Here is a 20,147-nt window from a genome sequence, read left to right on the forward strand (position 1 = left end):
AGGGACATTGGGTGTGAGAAAGTTTTGCAAAGTACATCCCAGCAACACCACGACACCCTCGAAACACATCGGGTGTGGTGGCTGCCATGATAAGCGCATGCTGTTTCAGTTTTAAATGAACTCATTAAAGTTGCATATGTTTTAAGGAGGAGACCTTTGGTGCGTTCCTGTCCGCAGCATCCAGCAGGCATCCCATGGGGCGCTGTGCAGCAATGCAACGGAGGGAAATAAAATTTTCTGCATGGGAATCTGCTCTCCACCCATTACGCGGGGTGTTATAAATCATACGCGCACGGCATACGGGTTATACGGTGATGCCTTCCATGCAGGGCCGGTTCTCAAGCTCGGCATATCAGAATGGGCACAGGCCAGTGGTCGTCAATATTTTGTGAATTTATCAGAATATTCTAATGCATCAGCCAATAGCGCTTAAATGTGGTTAAAATTTGTGATTAGCTTGGGATAGGTTGGATAAGGTGGATCATTTTCGGCTTCGGAGGAGCCACCATTGAATGTATCAAAGTATGACGTTAGCCCGCGAGCCATACTTTGCCGACCACTGGGCCGACCAGAACCCGATCCATCTTCAGCACGGATGCACCCAACGGACGCGCAACACACGTCGAACGATGATCGAAGGGTACCGGCAAAGGAAGTGAAGGAGGAGGGAGGAGGAGGAAGAGGGGGGGGGGGGGAGAGTGACTTTTATGACACCGCGTTCCGACTCCAATGCCAAAAAAAAAATCCGGATTTAACTCTCCCAGAAACGAAAACACAACAACAAAACCAAAAAACCGGACCCGGTTTCATATTTGACGCCCAGGACGGCCAGCTCTGCCGGTGGAGTCGATACCCCCGCAGTTAACATGTGATACCAGATGTTTTCAGCAGTATGCCCATCGGTATTCTAACAACTTTCGATTGAGTTTCCCCGGGGGGGTTTTGTTTTGGTGGCTTTTCCATCAGTTTCCACCAGAACCGATCATCTCCCCCCAGTTGAAGGGCCAGAAGGTGGGCCATGCTAATTCCGCCCTGAGGTTGTAGGGTCACTAAAGAAGATACCTGCGACACCTGTGTCTGATTCATTTGTGACTCTGGTAAAAGGGGGGGGGTATTTTATCCGTCACACCGAGTCAGAACGGGCATAACTTTATGTGGCATATTGTATCATCCCATCCGTCCGTCCGTGCGTCCGTTCGTCCGTTCGGCGAATGCGCGAATAGAATAACAGCAATTATTAATGCCGCACCGAATTATGTGTGGTGCTTTGTGGTTTGTTCTGTTCTGAACCATCGGTCAGCTTGCCCACACGCTCGGGGTGTGACTAAATGGACACGGCTACCGCGGGATTTTTTGATGCACGAGAGTGGTCGTGGCATTCTTGCGGCACCTTAAAAAAGAAATGGAAATCGGCGGTCGATATGTTAGGTCAACTGATGTTCGGCGCCGTGTTAAACACCCCCCTCGAGAAGTCATCGAACCCGAGTTACCTACGATGAATTTCAGCGTGTAGCGATTTCTTCCGAAGGGTATTGATTCGCGGAGACACACGAAAAGAAGAAGGTTTTTGACGAATAAATAATCACACTAAAAGGAACTTAATTGGGGATCGCATTCCTTGTTGTGAGCTGCAACTAGGCTTGTTCTATAAAAAAAAAACTGTTATCGCCTTCACAACAACAACGACAAAATACTCTCCTATGTTTGAAGTTAAGAAAAGTACATCGAATCTGCCTTTTTTCCCGTTTGGTCAAAACCCTAATAAAAGTCAATCAAAACATAAATTTGGGCTTTTGGTTCAGATGGGCGATCGGCTCGCCTTACCGCTTTGCACATAGCATCTTAGGGGCAGTAGTGATGGGCACAATCCGAACGATTCCAAAAATTGTCGGAACTGGTTCCAGAATGTAGGTGCAATCAGAACAGTCGGAACCGTTTTTAACCATCCTGGAATCGTTCGGAACTAGCGGGATCGATCGAAACCGTCCGGAACAGTTCAGAACCGTCGGAATCATTCGGAACTGTCGGAATCGATTGATGGTGGGATGGGGAGAGGTGAGGGTTAGTCTCGTCGACTATGATTTCGACAGTTCCGTACGATGTTTCCGCCGTTTCCAATTGTTCCGGACGGTTCAGGCGTTTTCAACGATTCTAGACGACTCCGACGGTTCCAAACGATTCCGGACGATTCCAGACAGTTCCAAACAGTTCCAAACAGTTCCAAACAGTTCCGACGGTTCCAGACAGTTCCAAATAGTTCCGAACGACTCCAAATGGTTCCGAGCGGAACTGGCAGTTCTTTTTTTCCGAAATCAGAATCGAAGTCACACTTACCGGAACCGGATCGGAACATTCGTGGGTGCGCTCCACAGAACCCATCACTAAGGGGCAGCATATCCTCCCTTTTGAAGGCTGTCCATTCCAGTTTTAATGTGTGCATCTGTGGGTCTTTTGGGAGTGCTGGCGGTCTGCTAAAGAAAAACGTTTATTTATAAATACCTAACAGCTCCCATTGATGTCTCTCTTTTGCACTCGGGAAGGGTATGAATCATTCCAAGGGGTGCCCGCTACGCAAAGAAGCTTTGTTACCTTATCAACGCAATTTCTTAAGAACAATAAAATGGCTGTGTATCGCTGTGTTCGTAAATCACACCGGGAGACGGGACCATTGATTGCAAAAGTTGCCAATGCTTACGCGCTCTTGGTGTGGTAGGCGTTGTTACGGTTGGGGGTCCGTCTTTTGCCACTCACGTCGGTGCTTCTTTAGATTTTCTCGCTAGCATCTTTACCTTCTCTTCTCGGTCGGGGGGAACTTCTGTTTCACATATCGTTTGTTCGATTCGCGAGCTGCAAGCATCAATCTCCGGCTGCAGTTTATCCGTCACGTATGCCATAGAATTCGATTGCTACTGTTCGATGCTTTCTGCTTGCGACAGAAGAGAACAACATAATGTGAATGTCATTTTGGCTGTATTCGGATATAATAATGGATATGATCCGATTTACGAACAGTGTCGATCGAGTGCATCTAAAGACTGGTTTCGAAGTAGTTGTTACAAATAAATGGTCTATTTTGCATCTTTTGATATCTTTGATGTTACGTAAAGAAGAGCTACAAATGAAAATCTAATTTCCTTCGAAGACAACAATAATATTCGCGGGAAGAATTTATCCCAGTGATGGAAACAGCTTCATAAATAGTAGAAATAGTGTTTGCATTACTCATTGCTGTGCATCATGTTGCCCACACAACAAAACACTCAACACCGGACGATCTCCTTCCGGCGGACCAATAAGTCACCGCACATGGAAGTGCTAGACGTGTCGGTTAATTAGATTTGTGGCGCGGTTTGGTTTCGATTGTTTCCGTGTGTCCAGGAGGCGTCCAGGAGGCGCGACGGTGCGCGAAGTCGTTATGTGTCGCGAAGCTGAGATGTCGCGAATGAGAATCAAAACGAAGCGCCAATAATGCCAACGGAGCGCTGTGCGACGGTCACCGAATGTGATTCATATTTTAACGCCCCCTGAGCGGTGGAGTTGAATGGTTAACCTTTTCTCATTCTCCTTTTCTTCGAAAGGGGTGTGCAGAGCATGTTCCCTTGAAAGGGGATGGAGGGACAGATTTTGGCAGTTAAGTTAACCTCCAGAACCGGGGGACAGTTGTACGGGTGATAATTTCTAGTCCATATTGCCCTCGCCCAATGGGTCGCGCACTACTAAACAACCCGTCTGTACCGAAAAAAGACCCTAATTACTGCGCCCTTCAGCCAACAGCAGTACAAACGTTGACAGAAACATTCATTCCCAGCGCACACGAAAGTATTTGCAACGCAAATTCGCATAGCACTATGGTACCCAACGAGCAAATGGACTCCGCCTACCTTTTTTTTATTCGGATCTCTCGTTCTGGCCTACATGCGACGCGAGATAAAAAATCGAACACACACGTGATACACACGCAAAATCACGGTACGCGATCCACGCCCTCCATCGCGCGTATACGGATATCGCAACGCACCAACACATTCAAAGCAACCGACCGACAACGCGTGTGTCGACAGGTACCTGTGTACTGTGCTCGCGTCTGCCGACTTAGAGTTAAATTTTGTCCGTGCAGCTTACGCGCCTATGTACGCATAGGCGAACACATTCAAAGCGACCGACCGATAACGCGTGTGTCGACAGGTACCTGTGTACTGTGCTCGCGTCTGCCGACCTAAAATAAAATTTTGTCCTTGCAGCTTACGCGCCTATGTACGCATAGGCGAACACATTCAAAGCGACCGACCGATAACGCGTGTGTCGACAGGTACCTGTGTACTGTGCTCGCGTCTGCCGACCTAGAGTAAAATTTTGTCCTTGCAGCTTACGCGCCTTGCAGCTCAGCATATGCGGCTCGAAGCCCACATATTCAACCTCTCATTTAAAGCGTCCAACTGACTGGCGTGTGTGGATTTCTGCATTTAATCGTACTTAAATTATTATTTATTTATAAACCATCGGTTGTAAAGTATTGGCAACACTTTAACTAAACAATTGGAACACTTTTTCCTAAGATATTTGAAGGACAAGCGCACAAATTCAATGATCAAAACTAGGTATAATTTGATACATTCGAAGACATTGCTTTGTGGCGATCGGTAACACACGGGAGTATTTAACAATAGCAGGAAAAGTTTAAGTGTTAGATACATACATTGTTCTACAAAGTGGTTAAGAATAAGAAATGTAGTTTTTCTATACATAACAGTGGTGATTTTTCCACAATTTTTACATATTTTTAAGAATAACTAGAAAAGTAGCAGAGATAGATAAAAATGATGTTCTACAAAAATGTAAAGAATAAAATACAACATCTTTCTATGGTGTTTGAAAAGTTCTAAAACTTATACCAAAAATTTTTTTTCATTATTTTTCAATGCAAAAATTATTTCAAAATGCCTTAAATTTTATGTTTTATTTAAAAACAGCCAATCGCCAAGCCATTTGAATGTTTTTCAAAATTTTCAATGACAAAAATCCTTCCCGTTAGGCTTTGTTTATAAACCGTTAGCAACGCACGTGAGCCAAGCTACTCGCGCGACCCTGAAGGATGTACCTATTGCTGCTGCTCGACCGACTTAATCCAATATTCTCTTTCATTACAGCACTATCGCCACGCAAATATATGGGGAAAAAGAGTATCATTCTCTGATAACGGCTCTCACGAGAGAGCCAGAGAGTGGTGCTAGGTCCCCCACCCCCCTTTTTTTTTGCATAGAATCATATTTTTGCTACGATCCGGCGTAGGTCCACACGCTGCAAAAGCCGCCGGGCGACTGAAGCGGGCGTGGTTACGCGCCGCTTTATATACCATGCGGTGAGAGTGTGTGCGTGAAGGTTGAAGTTCGTCTTCCTGTCGGTTGTCTACTCGAAAGAAACTCAACTCAAAATTTGACTATGAGAACAAAAGAAACTCGACCAAGAGACTCCGCCTTTGCATGACTGGGTAGGAAAATAGCTGCACTCCACCCAAAAGCAATCATCAATGCGCACGGTATTAGGTTGAACGAAAAAAAAGGTGGGTTATTGTGAGCATTCCGTTGTTTTCCTTGGGTTGATTTAATAGTAAGTTAAGGAAATGGTCATTTATTGTCCCATTGTCGAGGCAGTATTTCTATTTTATAGTGGGATCTGATGCCTTATAAAAGAAAACAGGCTTTATTAGAAAGGGCTAACCGAGGGTGATTGGTTAAATAACTAATTGCGCATATAATCTACACATTGCCAAGTAAGCTTTACTATCCCAAAAAAATTGCAGGGGTTTCAGAGCAATTTTTAAAATAATTACACCAGATGATAGCGAAAAGGTCACCTAACAGTAGGTGAAGTAACAACGATGTCAAAATTCACCCAGACGTATCATAACAGCCAGATGATAATTGTTTTTAATAATGATTGTCACAATAAATTTCGTTTCAAATAATAATGCATAACAAATGTTATAACATATTGTTTGCCGTCCAGCTTTCTGTTATTATATGCCACAATTGTGCTATCATCTGGTGCTATGACACCTGTCCTATCATTTACCGTGCTTGTTGTAACAGTCGGGTAGTGTTGTGGAAAACCCCTGCATACTGCAGCACGCGGGTATGAATAATTCAAATCACTTATTGCCTATGTTACACCCGCTCTGGACGGTTGCTGCAGAAAGGAATAATATACCTGTACTTTTATTGGTGAAAGGAAATCGTTTTTGGCTACCTTAGAGGTTTCGATCACCTATTCCCCCAATCCCGTTGGGGGACCCGAGACCCACACCCCTCGTTGTTACATCTCCGTCAATCGCGGGATGTGGCAGCTCACCGGAGTTGCTTCATCGCGAGAGTTTCTCCCGCACCGTTTGTGTCCTGGTTTGGCGTTTTTAACCGTAAATCCTCTCCGGCTCACCTTCGGTGGGTGGCTAGTGTCTGAACAGGGCGGAAGCGGCTCGCAACTGCTGGCCGGGCGTGCAGGGAGTAGGAAAAACTATCAACTACTCCCCCGCGGCAGTACGATTTGTCAAACGGTACGGAGGTTCGGTTCGAGACACTGTCCACATCCCATCCATCCCAGGGCTAATGGGTCGGTCATGGTTGGCCACCATCTCGCCGAAGATCACGCCAGTTGATAATCGGCGTTCGGTGCGCGTACCCGGTCACGGTTGGACATCAATTGTGCTGCAAAAACAAACATCTCAGCCGAGTGTTCTGCCGACGTTCGATTGCATTTTGGGTGCAGCGTTACACCGTGTACGGCCAACGCATTGAGGAAGGTGGTGCGGTGGTGTCCCGAGTGTCTAAGGAAGCGGGCGAGAATAAGTCGTCTAATTGATCACACATTGATCACATCCTGGCGAGTACACAGACCCGATGGTATCAACTTTTCCTGCCATGCTGTTATAGCAGGTGATATGGGATACTGGGGAAGAGGGTGGTTGCGTGTTGCAGAGTAGAAACTCCAAAACCATAACTTCCCAAAGCTCAATGTCTCAAAGTTTCGCGAAAATCTGTGAACTCAAGCTGATTTTATCGAACGAATCACCTTTACCAGTTGTGCTGATATTTGACGATCTCACTTCCAAATCAGGCTCCTGCTTATCTATTGTAGTATCTTCTATTGCAGCCATTCATGTGTTGAACATTGCAGTAGTGCCCCCCCCAAAAGAGAACTAACAAAATGCGTCAAGTCAATGTGATATGTGTTGTCTACATACTCTGACACGAAAATTCACTCAATTCCAATAATTCCAATGATCGTTTTGCTTTAAATAGAACAGAAATTTAATGATATTCAATTTAATTGTTTTAGTACAGTGATGTCAAACTCATTTTGGCTTGCGGGCCGGTTTGCTAACAAAAATGATCTTACGGGCCAACTCCGAAAATATCACTTTTGTGTTGCAAAACCTGCCTAACTACATGCATCCAGCCTGGACATTTTTCGCGATTTAAAATAATAGTTATACACGGCATAATTCATAACCCATTACATTTGAATATACTTAATATTTATGTACATAACACTCTTGCAAAGATATTCAAATTCCAAAAATTTACACGTAAGATACATTTCTATGTTCTAGGTTCCTATGTTTCTTAGACACATTTATTTCATTGTAAGTAATCATAGGAAAAAGTTAATTCAGCCGTTTTATAGTATCAGTAACAGTAAAGAACTTTAAAAATTATATTTTCCGCATGTAAATGTTTAACATTATAAATGTCCTGATTTTCCTGACACCTGCTTTCTCTTACCTTTGACTAACTTTTGAATATTAGGTTTCATTGTGTGGGTGCAAGTAACTTTTAATACACTATCGCGATGGTTTTGTGATAATCTTGAACGCATTTTGTTTTTATTAATATTCATTAAAATATATAAATATCGATACAAAAATCGATGCTCTCATTATTCCTTTGCGGGCAGGATTCGAAGAACTCGCGGGCCAGATGTTTGACATGTCTGTTTTAGTATATTAATATCTAGTCTCGCATTGTACATTATTATCACCTGCTGTACAATATTATATATTATAGTGATCTTGAAAGCTTTTACGTTCAGTGACCTTTATTGTTTAATTTTTTATTAATTTCATACAATAGGTACAAGTATTTAATAATTTTTAATCAATTACACTATTTTTTCAATCAATTAAATCATTATTTTAATCATTATATATGTTCTATCTTCTACAGCAATCAAGCTGGACCGAGCGGCCGGAATCCGCTCAACCAGGCTCATCAAAACCAGCCGAGACGAACACAACGGCCCACAACCCGTCCCGTTCAGCCGTCCCATGTAGCCCGCCGTACGTCCGAAATCCTCGGCACCTCGACGCGTCCGGTAAGTTTCGATTTTATTATCTTGTTATATATTTGTTCACATACATATTTAAACGGTACACACATGCATGCAGTTGAAGTAAAGCGAATTTCTAAAACAACCGTGCACCACACAACATGGGCATGGCGACAATCCGAACTTCGATCGAGTGTCGATGATTTGCTCATTCACATATGGGCAAATGTCGATTAACCGAAAACCACCCGAAGCGTCGCGTTATTCTGTCACAGTCAATTAAAAAAAAAAAAACAGCGCCGGTAAGCAGGACACTAAATCCTCCGGTCGAAACCCCCGGTGGGGGTTATTTTCCGTTCCGTTTCTAGTTGTTCGCGCGCCAGTTTTGTTCTGCGTTCTGTTTTTAGACGCATTTTTCTGTTGCTTCCGGGATACGTATCCATCCGCTGTTCGTCGGAATTTTCCACATTCGGTTTCCATAACTTCGGCAATGGGTGGCTGTGAGTGTGGAGATAAAAATAACACCCGAGTCCACCCGCTCCCGGGGACCAAATGCAACAGGTCGTTCCATGATCCTGCCGGGTCGTCGGGGAATGCATTTTTTTCTCTATCTCTCTCTCTCGCTCTGTTCCGTTCGCTGTTTCGCATTGTGGCAACGGAAAAGTAGTGGAACGCTGGAAAAAAGTGTTGCTTCCCCCTCACGGTGTTTGTGGTGTATGCAAACAGTCAATCAATTAATATCCCCGGGTTATATCGTCAACGCGAACTCGAAAAAGCTTGTCTAAGTTGGATAAAAGTGTACTTTTCTAACAACAGTCAACAAAAAATGCACTTTATTTCAAGGTTATTAGTGCATATGTCACCAATCAAATTTATCTAAAAGTGACGAGTGTTCAATATTACTATTAGATGAAAAAATCCGAAAATTGTGATAAAATTAATCAATATATTAAGATTATATTATGTTAAATACTACCACAAACTACTACTACAGCAACAAAAGTACTACAAAAAGTTCCGAAAAATTTATTAGAACAAAAATAATTTCATTAAATTATAAAATTTAATCTAAGTGAAGGATTTCACTCAAAGAGGCTATTACGCTTCATTAAGTTAATCGCTCTGGGCGGACAAATAAAGGCCCAAAAAATACAATATAATACACATAAAACTCTCTGTTGTGCAGGATGTACCACTTAACCTTTTCAAGCATTAAATAATCATGCGAAGGGAAAATAATTATCACCACATTGTCAATATTTCAAAAAATGTCTTTTGGTAAAATATGTACGTTATGTTTAGCAGGGTTACAGGGTTACTCATTCAGCGATCAACACACTTTGAGCTGTTTTTCTGCAAACACCTCTACAAGATTGCGGAGTCTAGGCTTATCTAGATCGTGTGGAGTAATCGTTGGCATTAAATTTCGCTATTGGCCAATCATATTTGAACGAATTCAATGACGGCACCAAGCAGATATTTATTTATTTATTTATTTCGTGTTACATTAGCCTAGAATAGCATACATTCTATAGATAACATTTTCGAAGTTCTCGCAACGCGCTTTCTCTTCTTTCTCTTCTTCTGTTCATGTACAAATTGTTTTAGACCAGCGATGTTCAACTATTTCTGAATATAGGAACCTTTCTTACAGAGGCTCCATCACATTCAATTTATCAATGATCGTCCCTCGCATGATCTGATGTGGTTGATTGTGGATCGTATTAGACAATGGAAGAACATTTATTCGGGTCTTCGATTCGGGTCACTTATTTCGTTAATCACTTTTAACTTTTGTTTGTAATTTCTTTATAATTTTTGGTGTTTTCGACGTGATCATTTATTTTTCAGACATATTTGGGATTTGGTAAAAACAAAAAGAGACGGTGTCAGCACGGTCCTTTTTGCATCTGGGAATGTTGCTAACCTTTTTGGCCATGTTCCTGTTTCGGTTTTAGAATGTAGGCACTGGGCCGAAGGACACGAGGGTTTTACGATGGTGGTTCAGGTTCCTTTTTTTATAATTCCTCATTTATCCCAAACCCAGCCATGCCTTTGTCTCCCAACCCGCCCCATAAGAACTTTGGAGCATAATAACACCGTCCAGCGCTCCTTTCCCCCCCCCCCCCTCCCCCCGGTACTTTCAAGCGTGGTGCATGCATGCGCCTTTATGATTTTATATTAATTAGCTCTTCCCGCCGATTCGCTTCGTTTGGGTCGCGCTTAAAGTTTTGGCAAATTAAAGGAATAAAAAGGCCCCCAGGCTCATAAAAATCGAGCCTCGAAGAGGTGTGTTCTCCCCGTGTGAGGTTTGCTTCGGCAACCTCAGCCCCGCTCCGGACGCGTGTTCTTTACTTATTTGTTTGTGGGTTCCGAACACGGCTGTCGAGAAATCGGTTTCGGGTTGACTGAAACGGAACATTGTGAAATGTGATTTAGTGTCGTTTCACCGCGAAAAAGCATTGTAAATGACAGCATCATTTCTACGCTGTTCAACCATCCGCGTGTTAGCTTTTGCGTAAGATGGAAAAGGAAGCACACACGAACCAAAAAACTAATCACTCTTTTTTAGTTACATCGTCGGTAGCGGCTTTGTAGTCGAATGATGTTTTTAAAAATATCATTCCCTGGCGGTTGGGGGTGTTTTTGCATAGAAATTCCTTCGCCCGAAAAGCTTATGCTGTGTTGATGTGTACGAGCTTTTGCTCGAGCGAGACGAAAACACGCATGCGATTTTGGCGTTTGGGTTTTTGTTGTTGGTGTTGATTCAAGTTCAAGTTTTACCACCCCCAACCAATGCTGCAAATCGGTTTGCGCACGCGTATGCTGTGTGTGGGAGGTTACGCACATGATGATGCGCTTGGGACATCTTTAGAGTGTGGTGAGCGAATTTTAGGGGTGACCCTAACCTGGCCCTTTCGAAACCGCGACACCGTACTCGCCTTTGTTCGGAAGTACGGAACTAGTTGACGACCTATTTCAAACGCGTGATGTAAATAGCGAAGGGTGTAACATGCCACATAACATTATATTTTAAAAACAATTTTAATAAAAACAATACAATTAATAGTTGATTACTCTATTCTTATAAATGAGCTTAAATGATGAATTTTCTATTAACCATGCCATTGTTACACTGTCAGCTGTTTTAGCTTGTCTTTTTGAGGGTTCTGATCTATTTCACTTCACATTTCACATTTCACTTTCTATTTCAATATTGGCATTATATCCGGTATTATTATTTCATAATCTTTAATAATTTGGCTAAGATAGTAACAAGTTGTTTTTCCTAACTTTATAGTACTTTAGTTTGTTTTCGACATGCATTCGACACATTTGCATATTTCGCAGTTAGGATGATGCACCATTTTGTAATTGAATTTCCATTCCTACTCTGTGTGTGAATTCTATCGTTATCCAAACATATAAAGAGTACTTCTTTGGATGGAACTAGGCTTATTTTCATTAATGTTTTTCCCTATTTTGTGCCATTGGAATGTGGGATGTTTCTTTAAATTATTTGTGATAATGTAATTGAATAAATGATGGATTTTTGGAGCAGTTTTATAATTAATTCGTTCCAATAGATAAGCCGTTTCAGTTGTATTAAGTTTGACGCAAGGATCGGATTGTGGAATGTCTGCCATGTAGCGTGGATTTTGAATGTGAGTTTAATAATTTATACTGTATTGACTGTTTTCTATTTCTTTTAGTTGTCTATTAAGGTTTTAAGCTTGAATTTGGGGATCATGAAATTTCCTTGTTCTTTAGGCAGAACTACTCTTGGTCCTCCTTTTTGATCATATAAATGTGGCTAGTTTTGATGTAATATTCGCTAAAAGTTTTTTTGTTTATTGACAGATCTGGTTCAACAAACCATAATTTAAATTGTAAATAGGTTTTCGCTACTATGTCTTTTTGGTGTGCAGGTTTAAGTCTCTTGCACTGCGATGCCAATTTATTTGAGCTAATTTTGTGGGATGTTCCCACAGCCAGTTCAATTTGATTGTAAGTCTGAGAAAGTTAGTGAAAAATATTCGCAAATGTCTCTATTGTCCAACCAATCCACTAAAATTTTGTTCCTGTCCGTTATGTGCCGATTGTCAATTGATTTCGATTTGCTTAGGGTCAAATCTAGCGCCCGATTCGATTTCAAACTCTTTAAATATAGTTTTAAAATGTTTTATTTCTTACTATCTGTTATTATAACAAATATATCATCTTCTTATGTATTTAACAAATTATCTGATTTGCACATTTCATTCAACTTTTCTAACGATGGAATTTACATATAAGGTGAACAGTATCATTGCTAGAGGATATCCTGACTCCTGATTGCCTGACTGACCTTTTTATTTGAATTTCCGGTAGAAGAGTTCCGTTTATGTTCATCATAGGTGATGAGTTTCTATGGATTTTCCAATTGCATCCCATGGAATCCAATATTTTATATAGAAATTTAGGGTTCACTCTATCGAAAGCCTTCTCTATGTCGAAGGAGACGAGCTGCCCAACTAGCTTTTCTCCTACCAACTTCATAATTTCATCTTTTATCGATAAAATGGCTTGACAAATGTTTTTACCCTTATTACAGCATCTTTCGAGACTCATTAAGGAGCTTATTTTTACCATGATTTCTGTTAATCTTAATGTATCGTAAAATTCGTAGGGAAGTTCACCCAACCCCGGTCTTTTGGTTTTTTTTTGTGATTTCGTCAGCGAGCGTTCCATTCCGCGCACTTATGTTTCATCCCTTATTTTGGATCCCTTTTTCGTCCTTCTACTTCGAATTCGCCCTTCTTTAGATGTAAATAAACGTTTAGAAATCGACCGTACCATTAGCGTAACATTTATGTAAAGTTGTATAAAGATTGTTTGTTTTTTGTATTTTTGCCTTGATCTCGCTTAGAGATCAAGCCCAATCGATGCGCCAATATGTTGGTTGCGTGTAGCTTTGCCGATAATATGTTGTTTTGTCACAATGCTTCCTGTGAACGCAAAGTTAACTGTCTTGTATCTTATGTTACCTTAGCGTTCAAGGTTTTTTCGTCCATACCCCCTCACCCCCCTCCCCATCCCCCTCCCATTCCTCAAAAACAAAAACAAAAAAAACTCGAAAAGCGCAAGTTTCTCATCGCGGTAGGGCTGCTTGTGTGGCAAAAAGGAAGTTTTCACCCTCTTGTGAACTTCGCCATCGAGCCCTAGCGTTGAAAGTTATGTTTCCTGACAGCCACCCAACACATCCATTCGTTCTTAAAAAGTTTCCTTTTGCTACCGTTTGTCCTCCGCTCCATGTTGGGCAAAAACAAAAAAAGAAAACAAAACCAAAAATTGCACAGAGATAGTCTCTCCGACCCGTCTAATTTTAACTCACACACGTCCGACTTACATACTGGTTTTTTTTTTTGTTGTTGCTTCTGTTGTTTCTCCATGGGCAAGACGCGTAAGATCTGGCGAAGCTGGAACGAGTTTGGCAAGAAGTTCCCCTCGACGCGAGTAAAACGGAGGGGAACGCTGTTGTTGGGTGGTGTGTCTTGTAATTCTACGTTGAGCCGTGTTTAGCACGATGATGGTGCTCATCTTTATCACCAACCCCTGCTGTTGGTGTGTGCTTTTTTCTTTCTTTATTTTCGTTTTTCGCCGGTACCACAAAATTCGCGCGCAAAGTGCCGCGAATCCCCGCGGATGAGGATGAAAATAAAGCGCACGCTTGTAAATTAGCGCAACTTGTTGCGTTTCGGTCCGTTCCACTAGGGTCCTGCAGGGGAAAACGGGAGGAAAGGTGTTGGCGTTTAGGGCAGGCGAATGAAAATTATGAACGCGTCCTCCAAGAATTCAATGCTTGCAACATTCGTCAATCGAAGCGAAAAGGAATAAAAAAAAGGTGAAAAGTAGGTCCATGGAAGATTTCCCGTTTTGTTAGCCAAATAGGCGTTTGATTGTTATGATGGGCAACAGTCATATCGGTTTTAAGGAATCGGTTTGCCCTTCACTTACACATCCCTTCATATATCGTGTGGGATATTTTCTTTCCTTTTTGTTTTGTTTTGTTTGATGGTTGGTCTTTTGGTGCCAATCGCGAAGGAAAACATGCGGTCCCGCTGCGCAACACCACGCTGCTGCAAGCAAAACTATTAAAAATTCGATCGCTTGACGCGCTCTCTCTCTCTCTCTGCTGCTGCTGTTCGTTTCTTGTCACTTCGCGCAAGTGTTTTTTCACCCCCGCTCGGGTCCGTCTGGCGTTCCGTGGTTAATTTTTCCAATGTTTCGAACGCTTCGATTTCCACCGTGACGAATTATTATTGCTTCAAGATGCGCGCGGTTCAATTCACCGGTTTTGTCGTGTCGAACGTTTTGTACCCTTCTGATTTAGAACCTTTTCTCCTTCCCTTTCTCCCCTTTTCTATCTTGCTTTCGCTCGCTTGTTGTCACAAGAGCACAATACACTCGTTTTGTTTTGGTGTGGAGTGTGGAAAACCAGGCCAGGAAGTTTAGGGATTCGTCCCGTTTGTTGCTCGATCGATCCACTTTCACCGAAGTATTAGTCTGTTTTTTTTTTTATTTTCATATTTGTTGGCTTTCTTGACTCTCATGCGTGCTGCGTGCGCGTATGTTGGTGAAGTTTTGCATTGTAACGATATTTTTCGAGTTCCCACCAACACCATGTCCGTAGTGGTGTTCTTTTGCCGTCGCTGCGGTACGTCCGCGGATTGTGTTGCGTTCGTGTGCGCATGCACTGGGACGATGCGAGCCGCGAGCCGAGCGGAAACAGGGCGAGAAAGATCCCGAAGGGGGTGAGAGAAAAGGCGCGAATGTGCGATAGGATGAAACTACTTGAGTTTTTCCTGTCACCATCTTTCTTTTACACGCGCGCTACAAAACCCAACCGGCACACACAAAGCGTTATGCGCAATCGCGCTCACACGCTACGCGCGTTCTCTCTCGTTCACTCCGTATTGCTATTTCCGTCCCTCATGTGTGCATCGGTACACAATTTGTTTGTCCCGATGTTTTTTTTTGTTGTTGACAGTGTATGAATTTCACAAAACCTACCCAATGAATTCGGTCACTCATCAGATGATCGAACATTGCACGACGATACGAATAACTCACCACCCCCCCCCATACATACATACACATCACCGTCAAAAAAAAAAACGCAAAGGTTCACGGAAAAGTTCGGGTGAGTGAAGACAAAATGGGGGTGAGGGTCGGGTGAGGGGGTTGGGTGGGAGGGAGGGAGGGAGTGGTGAGGGGGATATCTATTATAGGAAAGCATTCACATCGGCAAATCATTATTTTTAGTTCCTTCGCATCAAACAACACCCCACTACACCCTTTCCATCCCCCGCTCGGCAAACCACCCCCTAACCCCCCCCCCCACCCACCATGTTCCTATCAACCCTCTTGCCCTTGCACATTCCCCGGTGCAGCGATTCGCAGCGTGTGATGCCCATTAGATGTCGGGGGGTTGGGGGTAGTTTAGGCGGGTTTGGATGTGTGGGGGTGGTGAAAGGTGGGGGGGGGGGGTGAAATTTTCCCGCTTTGGAATGTAGCGCCATTTGGCACGCTATGCTATCGCGGGTCTCCTACCTTGCTGCATGCACACTTGCGAGTGTGAGGACACGTGGAAAATTTGTTTTTCCTCCCCCTCCCGGAAAGAAAATGGATTATCAAAGATAGGAAACAACCCCTACACACACATACACACAAACTCACACATCGATGACGCAAACAGGGATGGAACCCCCCCCCCCCCCAATGTTGAGCGAGAGAAGCACCAACGGATAAATTGATCAGTTTTTCCCTCCCCGAGGAAAAGGGTTGATCGTAAGGGGGGTTGGGAGTGGAAGTTAAGAAAGAGGGGTGAAAATTTGTATTTTTATTCTAACGAAAGTCAAAATCACTCTCCCATTCTCTCTTTTCTCTGTTATTGGAGCTCGCTCTTCACGGAGACACACTGATCATCCCTTAATTAGTGGCTGGTTACCCTTCCGCTCGTGCATTTTCCCCCGCGCATCCAATTTTCCCTTTTGTTTTTGTAGGAAAGTTCTCTTTCTCTCGCTCTCTCTCTCTCTCTCTCTAGCGATTAATGGTTTTGTGTCGAGGGGGTACTATCTATTTCTTGCTGGGATGATCTTGCTTTTCCACCCCCCCCCCCCCCCCCCCCGTCTGCGCATCCTCCTCACCCTTGTGGTTTCTTCTCGCGGTGCAATGTGTTTTAAACATCTCAAGGATCTTTTTGCGCGCTTGAGTTAGTGGCGATTGCGCAAAACCCACCTACTGTCCATCCGCCTTCTTCTTCGACCACCCCCACCCCCGCCCCACCCCCCGCCCTCCACCACGAAAACAGAGTTTTTCCCTGTGTCGCTATCGTTTGCAATCGCTGGCAGAAAATTCGCCCGCCAGAAGGGAAACAACAGTAACACGTTCAACAACAAGTGGTGATTGTGGGATTGTGGCCTTTTTGGATATCGATTGATGAGTGTGTGTGTTGATTTGTATTGTTGCCCAGTGGGTGAATGTTAATGTGAAGGTGCTGAGTGTTGTATGTGTACGTGCATAAGTCGTGTAAGTCATCAAACTGATCACCGCTCTTTAGGGTGGAAATCGGTTCGTCCGCAAGGAGTCATTCTTTCCGAAGAATTTCCAGGTTATGTGTTGCAGGCATATTGAATTGCACACCGTTTCGGTGAAGGGTAATTTCTTTGTCAGAATGTCAGTTGAACGAGCGAAGCATTATTGTTTTTTTTTTCAACAATCAACCGTCTCAACCCAACCGTGTGCAGGCAGGGTGGCAGAAAATTAACGAAATCAACATCTCGATGTGTGTTTTTACTGTTGTTGTTTGCTCAAACCTCCCTCTTCAAAGCGCATCGTATCGTATGGTGATCCTCTCGCTTGGCGGCGTATCGACGAAATCATCAACCCTCCTATCTGGTCGCGAGATCCTCTTGCCGATATTTCTTTCTCATTCGACGCGTTCGGTTTTGGTTTCCTCAATCTCTCGCTCGTTGTTGGCTGTTGGGCATCGGGATGGGCGCATTTCTTTGGTGGAATGCTTGTAAAACAAAAATCTCATTTGCCGGCATCGCAGCAGATTTTGGGGGTTTTCATTCTCTTTGAGGAAAGCCCTCAACCTCCCCCTTACAAAAGGTGCGTGGGGAGAGTGTACTTCGCGATTGATTGAACCTCCACCTTCCGGGACGGGGCTGATAAATGCCTAATGCGGCAAATTAATTAAAGCAACAAAGCGAGTGACCATAAGGGTGGGGGGAGTCACTATTAATGCTCATGAGCATGGACACAAAATGATTTTATTATCCCACCGGGACCAGCCACCCTTTCCTTTTTGCTTCGCTGTCTGCTTTTTATTTGGCATGCCCAATATGCAAAGCAAATCATCATAAATGCTGTGCCTGTGGTGGGAACCTATAAAATGCAAACTCCCACCTCCCCCTCACCCCCGCCCCCACCCCCTTCTCACCTCGGAAAAAGGAGTTAAAATTCCTTTTTTTTGTTGTTATTGGTGCTGTTAGAGTGCTGCACAATAAACGCCACACTAGTTATTCTACCCCGAAAGGAAAGAAATCCATCAGGTTCGGATCAGGTTGTTCTACAACTTTATCTTCTTTATTGGCGTGGCGTTTCAACCCATCGGAGTTGCCGCGTTGTTGCCGTGACCGATCGCTTAATTTGCGATATCTTCGAAAGACAGTGATCGACCCCCTTAGTGCACCTGCAGCATATTTTGATGATCACGAGGAATGTTGTGAGCTTAAATTAAAATATATACGAAACGAAACGAGCGATTTGATTTAGCTAGCCACACAAAGGGGAAGTCAATAATTTTTTTTCAAGGAAGGAATCATTTTCCCAAACGCCGACTCTTTCTACTGAAAATCTTGGCATATTAAGCAGCTTTCCAACCTAATGCTGGCACATATCATCTCTCAGCTTCCTCATCACCTTCGAAAGGAAAGAAATTTGTGCTTTTCACATTGGTACTTTTTTGCTTGCACAAGGAGTTCGAACTGCACTAGGTGAACCTAACCTTAAGGAAGTTCAGGCCGACCATCATTGTGCGTTACGAATCTTCCCTTGGGGTGTGGTGTGTGTGGTCGTACCGATAGCTCAAGACGGGTGGCTCTGTACAGAATTTTTCTGGAGCATCTTTGACCCTCTCTCTCTCCACACAACCCCTCTGCTGCCCCCCGTCATCTCAACACTTTTACATCCAGCAACAACCAAACACCCGGGCATCGTACACGGCCTGCAGTAGAGAGTTGCACTTCCACCCCCCTTTCTTCCCCCAAACACCCCATGCACTCTTGCTACGTCTCCCTTTCGGTCGTTCTTCTTCGGTGCTCCTTCAGATGCGCTCCGGTTGGCAAATTTGCAACGCCAAGGCCGGGATTTTTACGACTTCAGACAAACGTTGAACGACTGCACCCTCTGCTCGGGCGCTCGCACACACAGGACCCGGTGGTGTACACAAATGTTAATCCTGCCCAGCTTCAGGAACTTTTACGATCTCCTCCTCGTACGGTCGACAGAGATCTTTCCACTGTTTTGTTGCCGTTTGCCGGCCAAATTCCATTTTTTGAATGGGTAGAACGGTTAGAAAAGGGAGTGACTAGGGGGGGGGGGGGGGGGGAGGGGTTGGGTGGTGTGCGGCGGCGGGGTGTACTCCGTCATCTTCGACGGATCGTCTCATTCGTACCCCCAGCCACACACGCACACATCATATTGGAAACACGTTTACGACCGTAGCGATATGGCTTGGCTTGGCTTGGCATTGCTGGTGGGCCCACGAATATGATGCAGAACGTTTTCCAAACATCCCTGCCATCGGAGTGAAAATGTCCGGCCCACAATTAAAAGGTTGTTCTTCGTTTTGTTAGAAATGGGTTTTTTTTTCGTTTCGCGGTGCGTAATCGTCAAAACGCCAAACAATCGGCGCGCCACCCTTAGTTTCTTCGGACGCTAAGCGAGGATAATTTTCGTCACCATTGCCAGCCGAACCGAACGCCTTTGTACCGTCATCCTTCTTGACATTATCTCGCACACCACGCTGTATACAGGAAACTATTTGCCGTCTTCTTACGCGTTCTACGCGTTTTTTTTGCTCCTCTGTCATCTTACCAACCACCCACCATCGCTACCCCCCCAATACGCATCCCTTGTTTCTGGTCCCACTGTGTCGGGCCAGTTTTATGGCGGCATATACCTCCAGGCCAGGGTGTTTGTATGTATTTTGCTTGGCATGCAGTTTTGCATCCATACATAGCTGTGTGAATGAGCGACAGCTTTGACGCTGCTCAAAGCTGATGTGTGTGAGCTGATGCTGGAGAAAAAAATAACAATACCGTCACCCGAGAGAACCGCTCTCTTTTCCGCGCGAACCGAACGGGTGTGAAAGAGAAGCGAACACTCGGGGCAGAGTACGACCGGCGAACAGTTATTGAATTATTGAAATTAGTGGACAAGATTTTGAACAATTAACATTTTGCAGAAGATCGAATATTTGTTATTTAACACTCGCTAGGGGTCTCATTGTTACTAACGAAGATAAACATGACTGTAGGTTGTTGACGAATGTGACCGATTGGTCCAAAAAAAAAAAAATTCTGAACAATTTTTTTGTTAAAATAATGTCAAAAAATACACTACCACACACATAAAAATGCATAATTCCGGCTTGCTAAAGTTCACAATACGCTACACCGAAACCGATCCCACCGTTGTGTAAATTATCAGCATTTCCATTACCGATAAGCTGTTTATCAGTTTCCGAAAAAAAAAAAATTTTTTTCATTAATTTA

The 20,147-nt window shown here is 43.7% G+C and overlaps 1 protein-coding gene across 1 annotated transcript in view; it reads left to right on the top strand.

Annotated features, from left to right (window-relative positions):
* Positions 1 to 20,147, top strand: part of LOC128306614 (uncharacterized) — a 71,947-nt gene that overhangs the window by 14,975 nt on the left and 36,825 nt on the right. Inside the window, exon 2 of the mRNA XM_053044173.1 lies at positions 8,220 to 8,367. Within this exon, the coding sequence (XP_052900133.1) occupies positions 8,220 to 8,367 (148 nt within the window). The remainder of the gene's footprint in view (positions 1 to 8,219; positions 8,368 to 20,147) is intronic.

The sequence above is a fragment of the Anopheles moucheti genome, chromosome X (genome assembly GCF_943734755.1).
Source record: "Anopheles moucheti chromosome X, idAnoMoucSN_F20_07, whole genome shotgun sequence".
Taxonomy (NCBI): domain Eukaryota; kingdom Metazoa; phylum Arthropoda; class Insecta; order Diptera; family Culicidae; genus Anopheles; species Anopheles moucheti.